General features: G+C 32.5%; 1 protein-coding gene across 3 annotated transcripts in view; it reads right to left on the reverse strand.

Annotated features, from left to right (window-relative positions):
• Positions 1–17,263, reverse strand: part of LOC130904210 (ras-GEF domain-containing family member 1B-like) — a 559,401-nt gene that overhangs the window by 21,419 nt on the left and 520,719 nt on the right. For all 3 annotated transcript variants that reach the window (XM_057816844.1, XM_057816842.1, XM_057816843.1), the window contains 2 exons: positions 12,046–12,144; positions 2,787–3,076 (listed from right to left, as the gene is read on the reverse strand). In XM_057816844.1, coding sequence (XP_057672827.1) covers positions 2,787–3,076; positions 12,046–12,144 — 389 coding nt within the window. The remainder of the gene's footprint in view (positions 1–2,786; positions 3,077–12,045; positions 12,145–17,263) is intronic.

Consider the following 17,263-nt stretch of genomic DNA (forward strand, 5'->3'; position numbering starts at 1 on the left):
CTCAACAATATCGATATCCTTTTTATAATACGAGTAAGACTCGTCAAGCTTCTCAAAATAGCTATTAACTGCCGACATCAGCTCTTTATTGTTGGAAAATCTTTAACTGCCGAGCCATTTTCTCAAGTCTGGAAACAGGAAATAATTCGATGGGACTAAATATCGCCAATAGGGTGCATGAGGAAGCAATTCAAATTTAATTCATTAATTTTGGTCATTGTAATAACGATGGTGTGAGCTGGTGCATTGTCTTGATAAAACTGGTTTTCCTTTTTCAAGATAATCAATCAAAATTATCACAAGTGCATCCCAAAAACCCGATGCCTTGACCTTGCCTGTAGATGGAACGGTCTTTTCCTTCTTTGGAGCCGGTTTTCCCTTTTCAGTCCAATATTTTCAGTGTTCTATTGTTTCGGGTGTGAAGTGATGGACCTACGTTTCATCCATGGTTATGAAACGGCGCAAAAATTTAGCTTTTCTTCTGTCAAGCTTTGACAAACACTCGATAGAAACATCTTCACGACGTTGTTTTGTTCCATTGTGAGGAAACGTAGTTCAAATTTTTAGTTAATGTGCGATGTACCGAATTTTATGAAATGCCTATGTCTGCTAGCTCGCGCACTTTAAGTAGACGATCATCCAGTACCGCTTTGAGGATTTTCTTCCACATATCTGGAATTGTTACTTCATTTGGTTGACCATTGCGATAACCTCGCAGGTCGTACGGCCTCGTTTAAACTCTGATACCAAATATTTTACTGTTCCAAAAGAAGGAGCAGTCTCACCCAGAGTAAAATCTAGTTCAGCTTTTATATAGGCTAATGGCTTTCAAATTTTTTGTATCGCATAACGATGACCAATTTTTGTTATGTTAACAAACTCACTGGAAACTTTCACTATTGATGGCTGCCAAACCAATATTCAACAACGTTGCATCTTCATACTGTATAGATTGTATACTTTCTAAGACAGTAGTATGTTTCAAGCAACTGCCGGCATCTCTAGGTCAGACCAGGTACATCTGGGTCCATCCTCCTAATTATTATTATATAATTTTTATCGAAAAAAGTTACAAAAATTCAGAAGATTTAAATAATTTTATATAATAAATAATAAATATTTGCTATAAAATGGTCTCAGTCGTGAGGTCTTCATCATCATTACAACCATTCTCGGCTTTATATTAAGATAAGGATTCATTGTTTGGCCAGTCCTTAACATAAAATAAAACTAGTAAAAAATTTTGCACTTCTTATTGTATTGTCTTCACAAGAGTTGAGAATGTTATTCTAACTGACCAGTGTTCGTAAGTGTTTTCCGAAATCACTTCTGTACCGCGATCACTGCATTTTTGTTTATAGTTTTTCAGATATCGTGTTAATGTTATTGAAATGTTTTAAAAAACTGTTAATCAAGGACCAATGTTTCCTACCTGTTTAAAGAAAACTGTCGCCACGCACTGGATATGTAATCATAGCTAGATTGCGTTACTTTTCATTGCTCCAAAATAATATATTATAGCATGAATAACACCATTGTCCATCTGTTGAGAACCTCATTCGTCAAAAATTCCTAGTAGTGCTACTCAAACTAGTGTATTGTGAAAAATGTAGTGCAGGATATTCTATGTCGCTCTTCTTCCTCAGTCCGTTGGTAAAAAAAAAATTCTGTGCATTGGAGTCAATAATTTAGAGATAATAAAAAGTAATTTGCCTTTTGTAAAAAGCCGAATATATCATTGTTTTGAGGAGTGGCTTCAGATCAAAGCAGAAAGTAATTTCATTGTCTTTTGTCACTGGAGCTATTATAAATGACCCTCCATTTTCTTATATTAGAATCTATTTGATAGTGAACTCTTTTGAATTTTCAGAATTTTAGAGGCTGTCTATTCTCTTAAATTAATTAAAAAACCACGGCTTCTATCTTGTGTGAATATTTTTGATTTTTCCTGCTATCCTTATTCGACCGCGAAGAGTTTTTCCTTCCTTACTTTTTTGCTCTATCGCACTATACTCGTAAGTTGGAAATTTAATTTCTAGATGTATATCTAAGCCATACTCTTTACATTTTGTAGGGTTATCAAAATAGTGATACTATAATCTTGACGCTTGTTATTGAATTTCTTGAAAAAAGATTTCTGACTTTTCTGCAGTATTTAATATAAAACCTGGATATGAAACAACCCATTAGGATTGAGGTTTGTTTTTAAGTTGGATATACTGCCGAAGGAGCTCCTGAAACTTTGAAATCTGTCTATGGTAATAGAACATTAACTTTCAGGACTGTTTGTAGATTTAAAATGAAAATGAGTCAGTTAAGATCTTATGTTCCAATAGGTTATTGCGGTATTGAAATGTTTGAGATGCGATCTGTGAAAAAGAAACCTGAAAATAAGCCATCGGTTTTCTTATTCATCATGATAACGCAATATGTCACAAGTTGCTTTTATTTACTAAAAATCTTTCTATCTGTACAAATCCACCTTATTTATAAGATTTAGCACCACGGGACGTTTGATTTTCCTAAAATTGCAAAAGTGAAACGTTTCAGACAGCATTTATGACAGATCAGATAAAATCTCTATAAAAAAACCTTCCAATAATACTTCCGATCACTAATTAAAAGTTCTAGAAAAGTAATATTGTAAAGGAGACTAATTCTTATTTGTTTTTAATAAAATAATTCACCGTATTCTGTGTATTTTATTCCAAATTAAAATCCCATGTGCACTTTGTTTTTATTATATTATAAGATTCCTTAATAAACGAAAATAAATTTTCACTTACCTGAAATCATAAGGAAACGTCTCTGTCCATTCGGCCAGCAATTGGACCAAATGTTCCGCAAACCGTGTCTGCGCCGTACTTCCTGTGGGTTTGCCTGCGAGACCCTGCTGCGTCTCGCACAACGTTCGAACTTTGGCCAAAAGGTCGTGGGGTTTGATGAATAATCGGGACGACAATAGAAACGCGAACAGGTAAGCTCTGTCTGGGTAATACTGATCGGTAGGTACCATATGTTGGATTAATGCATCCAATGGGCCGGAGATTAGATTTCCGTCTCGGTAGACCAGAGCCTGTAAAATAAATCGGGATTTAATTCAATTTATAATATATTATATAGACGACAATTTAACTGTTAGAGACTGATTAATTTATAAAATAAATAAAATTTACGTAAGTAGACACAGTTTATTAATCATGTTGCTTGTCAAATTTACTGTCCGTTGATTCGTTCATTTGTGAGATGTTGGTGTTTTGTTTGTGATAGAAGGAATAACTATTAATTAAGAAAGAGTTTAAGCATTGATTTTACACTCAATACATTACAATGAATAAATTATAAGTTATGTTTCCACTTTGACCGCCTTGAACATTGAACGATGGTTTGAAACGTATATAGTAATGACCATATATAAGATTCGGCTGCAGGATTAGTACGCTAATTGGTTTTTTGCTAAAGCCCAAATTTATATATCAAATTAGTCTTCACAACCACTGGGGACTAATAGAGACTTTATAAATACTCCAAATGAAATGTCTTCCTTTTCAAAATGACAAATTTGAAAATTACAAAAATTGATATTGAATTAATATGTTTAATATTGATTTAAAATGATAAATAAAACCAAGGTTACTTATGTAAAAGAAACTTTTATTGTGACGTACTGTTCAAAAATTTTATTTGATTTTATTTTATTCATGTATTCAATCCCTTGTTATATATTAATTAAACATTAAAAAATCTAAAAAATGTATGTAACTCTCATTTAAAAATCTGAATCATCGGTGATTTCAGTTACACTATTATCGGAGCTATAATTTTCATAGCTACAAATATCAAAATCGTGGTTATTATCGAAAGATTTGTTGGAATGTAATCACACAGCACACTCTTAACTTGCGTTGGAGTTAAGTCTTCCAGGAACCATGTTAGATTTAGAAAATCATCTAACAGCAGCTAGTCACTATTTTCCGGGCTGAACTCGATACAGTCCGGCTCAGTGGCATTCAACCACATCGAATAAAGAACGATTGTCTGCAACAACTTTTGTTTCAAAGATTTCCAGCACGATGGAAAGTGCGTTGAGTTTACCTTTAATTATTTTTATAATTTTTTCAGTATTTTATTTTGAAGCGTACGCTTTGTAAAATAATAAAAACCTTTTCACTTTGACACTTTGGGAGTCCATACATAAGAACGTAAACTCTTGGACTGTATCAATTTTCGTTCGTATCAATCAAAGATGTCAGTAAGATTCGCAAGAGCTTTTTGAATATCTGAATTTATTCAAGGGTCGAAGTTTCCCTTTGTTGAAAAATGCATCAATGTAGTCGCAACCCATGTAGACGTTAAAAAGCGGGAAGAGCAAGACATAAAGCCGCGTCTAATTTTATTGATAGTCCATACAGTTTATATAAACCTCATCTTTATTATTACTTTTGTTTGATGAACTGTTTGTCAACCAAATTCGCAAATTTATGCATATTACCTAATATAATTATTAAAACCTCAGTGTCTGCTGTTTTTATATTAGAATAAAAACGCATGCGCAATGGCTTAAAAGGGTCGCACAGTGGGCAATCGTTGTCCACGTCTGACAAATGATGTTACGCGCTAACTCTCTTTCATTCTACAACCGGCAACCTTTCTTTGCGGGAGGATTTAATTATGTAGCTATATACGAGGTCTGGCTATTAAATAACGAGCCTGGTTACGAACAGGGGTTCTATTATAAAAGTTATTATATTTGAATGCTCCCCTCGCCACACCCTTTTCCATACGTTTTTTCCATTGATCGAAGCAGTGCTGGAAGTCTTCTTTGGTGAGAGCCTTTAGGAGCTCTGCCGTTTTTTGCTTTACCACTTCCATCGACTCAAATCAGGGCCATTTCAAAGCAGATCTTTCTCTAACCTTTCAAGGAAATCTGAGCAGAGGTGATGACTCAAGAGCTTTTGGCAAGAGTCTGATTTTTTGATACCAACTTCGCACAGACTTTTGTCATGTGTAATTCCTCGTGTAAAATTTTTCTAACCGTTTCTTTATTGGCGTTTATAGCATCGGCAATCATCCGGATGCTCATTCGACAATTTGCACGCACAATTTGGTTGATTTTGGTCATTGCTTCCGGGTTGAAACAGTTACAGGGCGATCTGGGCGCTGGTCATATTCAGTGCTCTCTCGGCCATCACTAAAGCGCTTACACCATTCAAAAACACACGCACGAGATAGAGAATTATCTCTAGGACTCTAGCAACAATTTATAGCAATCAGTCGAAGTTAACTGTGCCGGTGAAAATTATTCTTCATTTCAAGTTTCTGAGAACAATAAAATTGGCTTGCAATCAACATAAATACCCTGATTTGGGATTGTCTTGCCGATTGTCTTGCGAAATACATTTCACAAAAATAAAATAGAAGTCGTATCTTAATTAAAGCTTAGAGAGAGAATATCGGGAGATTATTTTATGTTGATAGTGGAAAATTAATGTAGGATATAGTTTCTTTTTATTTTAGAGATGACTCTGCGAAAAATTTTCTTCTACAGGGCTGAGTGTGGTTGAGTTTTTTTGTGGTAGTATGATTTATTAGGCGTAGAGATGACTTGGTGTGTGTGTGTTCGCTATCTATTGCAGATGGAATTGAATTTGGAGTTTGAAAAAAAAAACAAAACAAAATAACTCGCCGAAAGAAGGCTATGTAGGGTGGTAGAGACTGGGTAGAAGGACGGATACAGCTGGGTCATAGAGAAGCCACATAAACCCTGTAACACTAACAAGCGGAGAAGTAATGGCGATAAAGGGTAATTGTCGAGAAAGGCTAGGAAATTTTCGGGAATTCTTGTTAGACAGTTGATAGCAACCAACTGGAAGAATAGAGAAGTAGCCCAGTGAGCAGTAGCATGAAATAGGAATCGGTATTGCGAATCGTTTAGAGGAGTTATGGAGTTATGTTGGGTAGTACCTAAGGATTGACTGGTCTCAGGACAAAAGCGTTTTAAGGTGACTTGGTAGTGTGCAAAAGACATGAGCTAATTTTGAAATATGAAACAATGTACAGCTTTATTTTGATCATAATTAATAATGAATGTTATACAATTCGAAATCAATTCAGTACTATTATTTCTATTTTCAAAATGTACGGATCTATCGATATAAGGTGACCCAATTTAGAGGTATAATTTTATCGTTGATTTTGTTTAAGGGCAGTACTGTCACATTGATAGCTCTATAAGGAGTATAAATATAGAATTTCAATTCCTTATCAATTCAAAAATGTCATATCTTGTATGTATCATAATTTTATGAAAAACCCATAATCTAGATACTGAGTAAAAAGGTTTGCAATAAATGAACAAACATTTTTAGGTTAAAAATATCGATTATTAGTAGAGTCACTTCTTTTAGAGAAATCGCTCGAAATGGTTTACTAAACTGGAATGCACAGAAGTGAAATTCTACATATTATTGTATATAGAGATAGATGAAACTGAAATAGGAAGAAAATTTATGAGAAATGGACATGTAACAAAAACAACTAGTTAGCGACAAAATGCTTCTAAAGAAGATATCAAAATGAATATAATATTCAAGAAAATCCTAATATCCCTACCAAACAAACTTAAAGTGCATAAATTGGTATCCTAAAAAACTCACAAACCTTTAAAAATTTCTAAAAAATAGTATTACCAAAATTCAATACCTTGCAGAAAGAGTCTAGCGCTTATCACGAAAACGAGATTTTTCTTGTTGCCTCGCTTCTCCGCAACTAAATAAGAAGTTTTGGAAAATCTTAAAGGTGGTACCGAGACAACATACAGGGCAACCCGAAATTATTGTTCTTAGTCTCTTACTGAACACACTGTTTATACTACCACTAGTCCAACACTTAAAATTACAATGTTTGTCGCACGTTTCCATTACGAAGGTGTCGTCTTCAAAGACTGAATACAAACTAAAACCTATTAACTTAATTTACCTATTTTATACTAAATTATCCCACTAATAAAACTGCTCCTGCGAAAATTAATTCCAGTGGGGAGGACAACTCCTTGACAGAAATCTTCACATTTAGTATTTGAGTACTAAACTATATAGTGGGTTGTAAGGAATTGGCCCTATTTAAGCCGTTCTTACATTTAGCAATTTCAATACTTTCAAATGAATCCAACAATTTAACATTATTAATATTTATGTCATGATTATGACTGGCAGCGGTGATCGAGAATATTCGATTTTTCGGTCCGTCCATATTTTAAATTAACTCTTTAAACTGGACATCAACGTATCTCTTAGTCTGCCCAATATACTTCCTTTCACAATTATCATAGTCCATCCCATATATATCATTCTTTTCCAATTGTGGTATTTCATCCTTAGTATTACCCAACAATTGTTTCAATATATTGTTGGACCAATTTAAAACCCACTCTGTTAAATATTCATTCCAATCCCTTTGTATAACCAGGAAACAGCAATTTTTCTTGTTTTCCTCAAACCTATGACGGTTAATTAATCTATTTACAATTCACTTATCATAACCGTTAAGTACAGCTACATCCTTAATAAATGACCTATTCTCATTGTATATTTCAATGTTAAGTGGAATTTAATGATATACCAGGAAATATTAGATACAATGGAAAGAATCAGCCGGAATATACCTGCACGTAGCGGTGTTTTCCCTAGGTTTGCCTTTTTTCGTATTGAATATGGCGAAAATATTATCCACATAACTGTACCATACCCTGGGAAAATATTGAAACTCTTCATTGATTTGTTTTCCAAAATGACTTATGAACAGTTCAGCCATAAATGAAGATAGGCAATTGCTGTTCCTTCGTTTTGATTGTACTGGAAATAGTTTTGCTCCATACATATTTTTGTTAACTATAAATATTTTTCGATTACTTCGATTACATTAGCTCCCAAATAATCAGATCTCAATAAGTCCTCAAGGTACTCCAAGATCTGCGGGATCGGCGTACTGGGAAATAATAAACTTACATCAAAGGAGATTAAAATTTCCCCATCTTCAATTTCTGTAGTTTTCATACATGTTGATAAATTCTAACGAATTCTTCACGAAAAAATATCAGGTTTGATGGGTAGGTTTTCAAACTCCTTCGTTAACTATCAGCAGATATTATAACTAGGTGTAAAAATTGTTGAAGCAATAGTTCTTATAGCCTTACCAGGTTTATGAATTTTGGAAAGGCAATGAAGATTTGACATTGTTGGGTTACTTACCGACAACTTATACCAGGTTTTATTCGAAACATTAGAAAAGTTCTACATAGAAGACAATATAATTTACGATAATCTGGTGATCATCTGGGAACTATTTTATTGCAAATTTTATATAAACTTAATAACCGAGTATGATTTTTTCATATTTTTAATTGAACTTGTTAACACTTCTTACGGTAACGTCTATCTATTGGAAAATTGAAAAATTCTATATTATATTATTTAATTTATATAACCATTATTTAGAATTAAAATACTAGACAAAATAACTGGTAACAAGACGAGATCGAGACTTAAATGAGACTCAATTTTTTGGGAAAAATTGAGACCGTTTCGTGTGGAGACTCACAAATCTAGCAATTACACTTATGGTGTCTTCATCAAGGACTTTTACTGGTCTGCCTGGACTTTTCTTGGTTATGTTCCACTTGACCTGTTATCTTTCTCTCCCGCAATAATTTAAAAACGTTGGACTTTCCAACTCCAGTCATTCGGGAACATCGGTCGACAGTTTCTTGTACAGTAAATTTCGGGTAATCGTATTTTATGGAATCGTGTACATTTAAAATAATAAGTTTTTCATTCACTGATAGTGGAGAATTATTAGAATATCTTTTCGTTGGTGTAAAAGTCGCCATTTTATTACTAATCTTATAATACTGTGAAGACTATTTACAGCTTAACAGCGAATACTGATGCGTTAAACAAATATACTTATAAAGGTCTAAAAATTTTGGTTAAGGCACCATTGCCCATTGCACGACGCATGGTTAAGCCGAATCTGAAATAGGGTTGGAATTAGGCAGAGGCACTAATAGAAGGTTAAACGGTACCTGTTAAACGCAAAATGTAACTTAATTTTGACTCTCTAGGTATACTATAATGTTAAGACTAGGTTGTACTAGTTTATTCTAGAGTGTGCATGATACTAATGGTAACCATCTTTTGATCGTACTCCAATTTGAACAAAAAACGGATTCAAGACTCAACTATAACATTAAGATATTATACATCTTCTTGAATTTTTCTAAGAAGAATGTGGAATACTACAAACATATAGTGCGTTATGTTAAGCCTTATCAATAGTTTTAGCAGTGTCTGCCAAATAATTATTTTAAAAGCCAATTTTTTGATACCTTTGGTATCCAAGTTTTAATAAAGTTATAAAACTTTATATATACCTTATATATTATATACCTCATAATTGGCGGAACAATTTTTAAAATCCGTTTTATTTAAATTTATCTGTATATAGTATAGAATATTATCATTTGGTAAATTAACTACAGATGTATACTGAACAATTGGTATCTTTAATATTTGTTTTGTCTTTGATTCCCTCAGGTAGAATCGATGAATGTTCATGACGGATTAAACTGTTTAAGGAACATGTTTTCGAGTTAACGTCTGAGTAGTCAAGGGCTTACCATGTTTGGTACAAGTTTGTCGACAGATACAGCTGTCTTAAAACTTTAAAGACAACAAGATCAGCGTTAAACTTTGTAACAGGCAATTCATAATAGAATGTTTACTATCCATAAAATCTATTTATCTTTCTTGAGTAATCGTTTCATAAATCTTTAACATATTGATACATCAAAAGCGAAATTGTATATTATTTGTGGAATAATAATTTTTTTTAATTTGATTAAAGCAAAAGTATGTGGTAATTCAAATATTTGATCTGAATTATTTATGTTTTTATCTTAGAAAATAAAATAATATCACTTTGTGAAAAAAGTACCGTATAAATTCAAGTTAATAGAACATGAAACCTCATCCAACCGCTGGAATTCGCCTTGGTATATTTTTAATTATATCTTGAGAAACTCTCACAAACTGTTCAATAAAATTAGAATGATTCAACAGAGAGCGTAAGATATAGAGAGACGGTTAAATAACAAAATTTCAATTGAAGTATGGTAACAAGAAATGTTCATTGCGAATTATGGTCAGTTATTTATATTCTTTGAACAGGTACTTGTGTTGCTTAAGGTCTTAACGAATAACAAAATTTTTCCGCTTTCTGTAGATACATACTTCTTAGCGATACCCGCTACAGGCAATTATTCTCAAACTTTGCCGATAAAATCGTTCACCTGCAAACAAATCATCTAAAAGCAAATATTGTTGTCACTGGTAACTTTAATGTCTATCACGTCAGCTGAATTTTTCCAACAGAATTTACGATGAACGGTGGGAAGCTGAAGATTTTGCAAACAGTCACGGACTGACACAACTTATCAATGAACCAACCATAGTCCCCGCTCGAGATAATGGCTTTGCTAGCCTCTTTGACCTGTTTCTAACAAAAGACCTTGATCTGTACAACGCCTACATGCACTACTCAGAACATCAGGTCACAAACTAGTTTCAGCAATGTGTTAATTAGAAATTCAAACTCAGGATCCACCTAGATCATGTGAAGTTTGGTATTATTGAGCGGCCAAATGGAAACATCTAAAGGTCTCCCTTTTATTGTTTTCTTGGAATGATATTTGCTTCAATAATGACCCTTCGATGTGTGCAAATCAGATATCTGAAGTAATCTTGGCAAGAATGGTAGCTAATATTCCTAACACCTTCAACGGCTTTGCAGACAATAATCCGTGGATTGATAACAACTGTCCCAAAGCTGTCAACTACAAAAATGCTGCTTATCGCAATTGGCGCTAAAATTCTTCTACAGAAATTCGTTCAAACTTTGTTGTCTCGAGAAATACCTTCAAAACGACCACAGATGCTTACAAGGAACGATATAATGAGAGAGTGAAAAAACAACTCTTCAATTGTCCAAATGAATTAAAGTCTTTCTGGCCAGCCAAGGCTTTTATAAGTCAAAAATTTCACCAATGGGCCAATGACAGTAACCGCAAAAGAGAAAGCAGATTTGTTGGGTCGCATGTTTGCTTCAAAGTCAACTCTTGGTTAGCGGGGAAGACTACCACCCAGACTGCCAGGAGTTGGTTCATCGATGTCTGAAATAGAATTGCGACAGTTCTTAAGGGATTGGACATCAATAGAGCCACCAGTCTAGATGGAATACCACAAATCGTATTGAAGAAAGGCGCAACGGAACTAATAGATCAACCGGGCATATCCAGTCTTATGTTACCAACGTATGGACTGAAGCCTTTAACCTTCCGTCACGAAGGTCTGCATCCCTTTAACCTCTACATCTGGCAACTTTGTTACTTTTTATTATCTTGTAATTGCTGAGGAATGAAAAGTAGATATTTAGCATAATACACCTCAACATATTGTATAAAAATAACATTGTATAGCTATTTCTTATTAATCGCTACTTTTACTAAAGAATTTATATCAAATCGCACCTTCTATATATTAACAAAAAAGGAATGACTAGCCTCTCTTAACAACATTTCTGCAATCTGCAATCTATAATCCTTTCTAGCAATTTGAAAATGTATCCTAGTTTTTCATGATAGCGATTGTATATTTGGCTAATGTTTTCAAGTTACTTTTCTTGCATACACTTCAAGCATGCCCAGAGTGGAATACTACGAAATATTAATTTCAAGATTGTTATGATAGTTTCTTTAGGAAATGCATTACTCATTGAACTAGAGTTTTTGATTTTGAAGACCGAAAAGCACATTTGGTTTATGTATTTTGTGTTGAAAATTAAAGTATCTTGCAGTGTTAGAAATTTTACATAAATTAGTAAAAACAATACCAACGTTTACTTAACATCAATTTCCTTCTATTATTTGTGGCGATTCATTTTGAGATTCTTGAAAAATTGTAATATAAAAGTATTTACTCATTCACTTACATTTTCTTGTTGGAAAGTAGACTCCGCAGATCCGTCTTGACCAGCTTCCCCGTTGAATATATTGGCAAAACTTTTTGTTTGCGGAGTTTGAGGTAAGCTCTGGAATGTAAAAAATAAGATTGAATTATATGTTTTCATTAGAAAAAATGACTATTTCTAGTATATGCAGACTGTTGAACTAACTTTGGAATATTTTTGATCTTCATAAAAATATTTCTACAAATTGATACATAATACGTAATTTGGGAAATATTTCTTACTAGAAATAACTATAGTACTTAGATAAGCAATTTGTGAAATTGGAACTAGTAGATTATTTAGTTTCGCTCAACAGTATTTGACATGGACGATCAGGTTATGTAATTGGATTCTTATAACTGTTATGTAAATGGGATTTTTTGTATTTCAGTTTAACGTAAATCAACAGCTCTGCTCATTGGTATAGAAACAATAATTGCATAAGCTTATTTGAAGTATAAGAAACACGTTTTGTGGTAGAAATTGGTGTCTTTAAGGAACTGTAAAAGACGAGAAAAAATGTTCCATTGCGAGCAAAAAAAGTTTTTAGAAGGCATATATGTTGACTCTTGAGCGGACGCTAAAAATAGTTGAAAATGAAAATCTATTATAGGAATATTTATGGTCTAAGGAGATAATAATTGTAGAGAGGGCAAGGTAGTAAAAAAAAAGGTTAATATTTTTTTAATAATGGTGCGAATAATAGAGGAATATAATTCATAGTTGTTTATGAGATAAAATAAGAATTCATTGTAAATAGAAACAGAGCTCACATGAGAAAGCAGCTTTTAAGAAAGATTTAGATATTTCTAATACAGTTGTATCTTTCAAGCAACTACGGCCATGTCTAGGTCAGGCCAGGTACTTCTGGGACCATCTTCATAATTTATTACCTGACTTTTGTATCTCATTTCTTTCTATGTTAGGCTATGAGCTCTTAGAACGCACTACATATGATAAGGAAGATGAGGGTAGAATTATGAAGAATAACCCTGGACAAATGTACAATTATGAGCAATTATATTATAATACTTAAATGTTAATTTCTCAATGCAGATATTCGTTGTACTCCAATGTGAAAATATTTCACATGTATAACACCACAATATAAAAGAGTTTGTGTGATTTCGTGGAGAATTTTTTAAAATTTTTAACTTAATAAATACCAAAAGATTTTGCAAAAATTTATATAAAGAAACAATACAAAACAAAATTTTTTCATACAAAAAATGATTGGATACGTAGTTGTAACAAAATATTGCTGCTTACTTTTTGATGACGATAAAGCTTGGATGGACATAGGGGTCAACGATCTAGAGAACCTATGTTTATCATCACCTATGTTTAAAGGTATAGACACGAAAAATATATTTTCGTAATCAACATCATTTCTCAATTCTGCATATCGGTTAAATATATTTAGGCATAATGAAAATATGTTTAAAAATAAATAATATTGCCAGAAAATTATCAATTGTTTCAAATTTTGAGAGACATTTGAATTGGTTCTACGCGGATATGATGATAGGTGATACTTTCGATAATCGTGGCTTATCTCTGCCTTTTTGGCTGAATTAGATCTAAATAAAATAACTTATTGTTAGTTATGTGAATAATCAAGTTACTAGAAATGTTAAAGTTGTGCAGGACATTTCCAAAAATTGTATTTGGTTAATAAAGATAATAAAAGTGAAGTAATAAAGTTTAGTAAAAACTTCTGTAAAATCGTAAAATAGTGACGAAACTCGATAAAATCATGGAAATTTGACAAAAACCTAAAATTCACCACGAATCATTATTGCAGCAAAGACGCCTCTTATTTATATAGTAAATAGTTTTCCTCGATACTTATATCTTTCAGAATAGGTTGCCGTCATTTGTGTAGGAGTACATATAATAATTATATTTAAATCCAATGGTGAAAATTATTAACTGCATTCTCCCACGGAAGAAATATCTGTTAAGTAAAGGCTCCAACTATTTCTTCGTTATGTTTCTCTACACATGTCGGCCTCTTCTGTGAACCTCTACGTCACTCAGAGAGTGAGTGTTAATTGATATTCTTCACATATAGTTAGGGAAAATTAATTTAAAATAAAAACATAATTCATGTAATAAATAACAGTAAAGTTCATCAAGAATATTTTTAAAGTGAAACATAAATTTTATTTGATAAACGCAATGAACTCTAGTTAAAGTGTGTGAATTTAAATAGCAATGTTTGCAGAGTACAAACTTCAGGTATAAACGTTTTATATCCACGTTAATGTCAATATTGTTTCTAAAAGGTCAAAATAGGGCCGAAACGTGTATATTTACTATAATTTATTCAAATTGCATTGATGGATCTATAAATCTTTACGACCCTTATCAAACTTATACTAGATGAAGAACTCTGGTAATATTCCAATATTATCAAGAGTCAATGACGTAAATGACACTTAAATGAATTTTTTGTACTTTATAAATATATTTGAATTGTATAATTTGAAAGTAATTGATTACGTCTCCTTTGGTTTATTATCAAATTTTCATTTTGGAATTAAATACAAAAAGTTGAACTTATATTGAGCAACAGATAAACTAAAATGTAAACTTAAGACGGATTTTGAAATTAATGCAACATAATAAAAAAAGCTCAAGAATACGGTATTGATGCAGTATAATACAGTATTTCAACGAATGTATAAACTAAGAGATGAAAAATAATTCTGTTAGCAGGGAAGTACAAGTGTTATCTGAAATGTTTCCAACCTCGACCTGAAAATATCAGCTTCTATCATTATAAGTTATAAAATATATTTACGCAAGCGTTGAGAGATTCTAACTTGGCTATTTGGCTCAGTACCGAATTTTTATTTTGAAATTGAATATAAAAAGTTGAACTTATATTGAGATAACTGTAATATTATAAAAAAAAACCCAAGAATATGGCATTGATGATGATGATAGATGAACCTAAGTTAAGATGGAAAATTATTCTATTATCAGGCAAGTACAAGGGTTATCTGAAATGTTTCTAGCCCCGACCTAAATATAATAGCTTTTATCATTATAAGTTATAATAGTATATCATTCATGAGTGTTTAATGAGGGCAATTATTCATGAAAGGAAGTGAATAATAATTTTATTACATTATTATTACTTATTGTTTAATTAAACATACATATTTATTGAAAATTATAATAATCATTTAATATCGATACAAAAATCTATTTATTAGTTTAACATATACTGGATATGTAATGCTGTTGCAGGTTCAAAATACATATGACATATTACATACCTTCCTTGACTTTTCCGGCTATAAATTTGATGAGGCAGCTTCTCTAATTTTTTGTAAAGTTGAAGGAAAGTCAATTTCATTTTCTACATCCATTTTAAGTAGTATTTTTTTAACATAGAATATTAAAGCACTGAGAAATCTAAACTCACAATAATGTTGGCAGGTTTGCGTAAAATTTATTTTGTTTCAAAAGCTACTTCGATTTATAAGTTGTTTCAAAAACCACGATGCCTTAAAAAGCAGATATACGACTAACACATTCAATGTCGCTGAGGGGTTAGTGTTATTGCAAGTTCCAGGTTCAAATCTGGTCTAGGTCTTACTTTTTTATTTTTTGGTTGAATTGAAAATATTTAGTAGTGTTTTACATGTCAAAATTATAAAAAGAAGAATTCTTTAATCACTATCGTGCTTAATGAGTATTATTAAGATCGAGCAAGCAGATGAATAATGGATACATTATACAACAGTCCTGGATAAAATATGTTTACACATGCATTGACAGATTCTCGCTTCAATTTCATCCATATTGGACGCTCAATTTCTATTTGATAATCATATAAATAAGTGAGTCATTCTAAAGAAAAGAGAGTATCGAGCTGTCATTAAATATTTGGTTTTAAACGGCAATACCCCTAAGCAAATGGAAAAAGAATTTGACAAATCATTTAGGACCGTCTAATTTTAGTTATCTGAATGCAAATGTCGTAGCTTGACGAGCGTTAGGAACGGTACAACTGCATTAACCAGCAATATCATAGAAAAATTTCACCAATTGTTAATTGATGACGGTTGAATTAGAGAGATAGAAGAGGCCATCGGCATATCGAAAGAGCGCGTTTGCACCAAAAGCGCATTCGAGTAAACATTTCCTATGTCTTATTGACCCAATTTGAACAAAATAAGCCAGAGATTTGGCGACGATTCATAACTGGAGATTAAACCTGGATCCACCACTACATTCCTGGAATGAAAAACTATAAAGACAGTGGACTGCTAAGGGTGAATTTGTTCCGAAAACTCGAAGATGATTTCATCAGCTGGCGACCAGTTTTTGAGAAGATTCATGGGATTATATATTATATAATAACAGAAGAGAATTAGGCGTCATTGTTTAATAACGTAAAGAAAGAAATTGACGAGAAGCGACCGCATTTGAAGAGAAATAAGGTGCTTTTCTATGTGAACAATACATAATCTCACACTTCAGTGTTATGGCTAAAATTCACGAAATGCACTTCGAGTTGGTTGACCAGCAACAATATTCTATTGACTATCGACTTTTTGTGTTTCCTAAACATAAAATTTCACTGGAAAGACATATATGTTCATCAGATGATGACGTTATTGCATATGTAGAAGCCTACTTTGAAGAAACGCCTACTTTGAAGAGAAAAATCTCTTGTTTTTTTTGATGGGCCGGAAACTTTTCGGACAACTTCCATAGTATTACAAGTAACATTAACTGCTCACGTAATATCTTAACATGGTGCTAATAGGGTGTAACCACGTCCGACCTGGGGGAAGAACAATTATTGACATTAATAATAACTGGTTCAACTACTCCCACACATATATTATGTGCACACATCTTATGCACAGACGACTCTTCTTTAATGACATGCCCGATATATTTATTTCAGTTATTCACGTCTCATACGGCACTTTAAAACAATAGGTTTCCATTATTTAGTTTAAACCATATGAATTCAATAGGGCTCAATTTACTAACTAGTATCTCCAATTAATTATTACTCTGGAGTGAAGGGTCTAATATTTCATTGTGCAATTTGAAATATAAATATGAACATCTTTCTTAAAATACATTTTAAATAGGACCGATTCTTTAAAACTCATATTAAGTACGTTTATGGACTTTTTCCAATTGATGGATTTATTGCGTCGACGGATTT

This window comes from Diorhabda carinulata, chromosome 2, assembly GCF_026250575.1.
Source record: "Diorhabda carinulata isolate Delta chromosome 2, icDioCari1.1, whole genome shotgun sequence".
Classification (NCBI taxonomy): Eukaryota; Metazoa; Arthropoda; class Insecta; order Coleoptera; family Chrysomelidae; genus Diorhabda; species Diorhabda carinulata.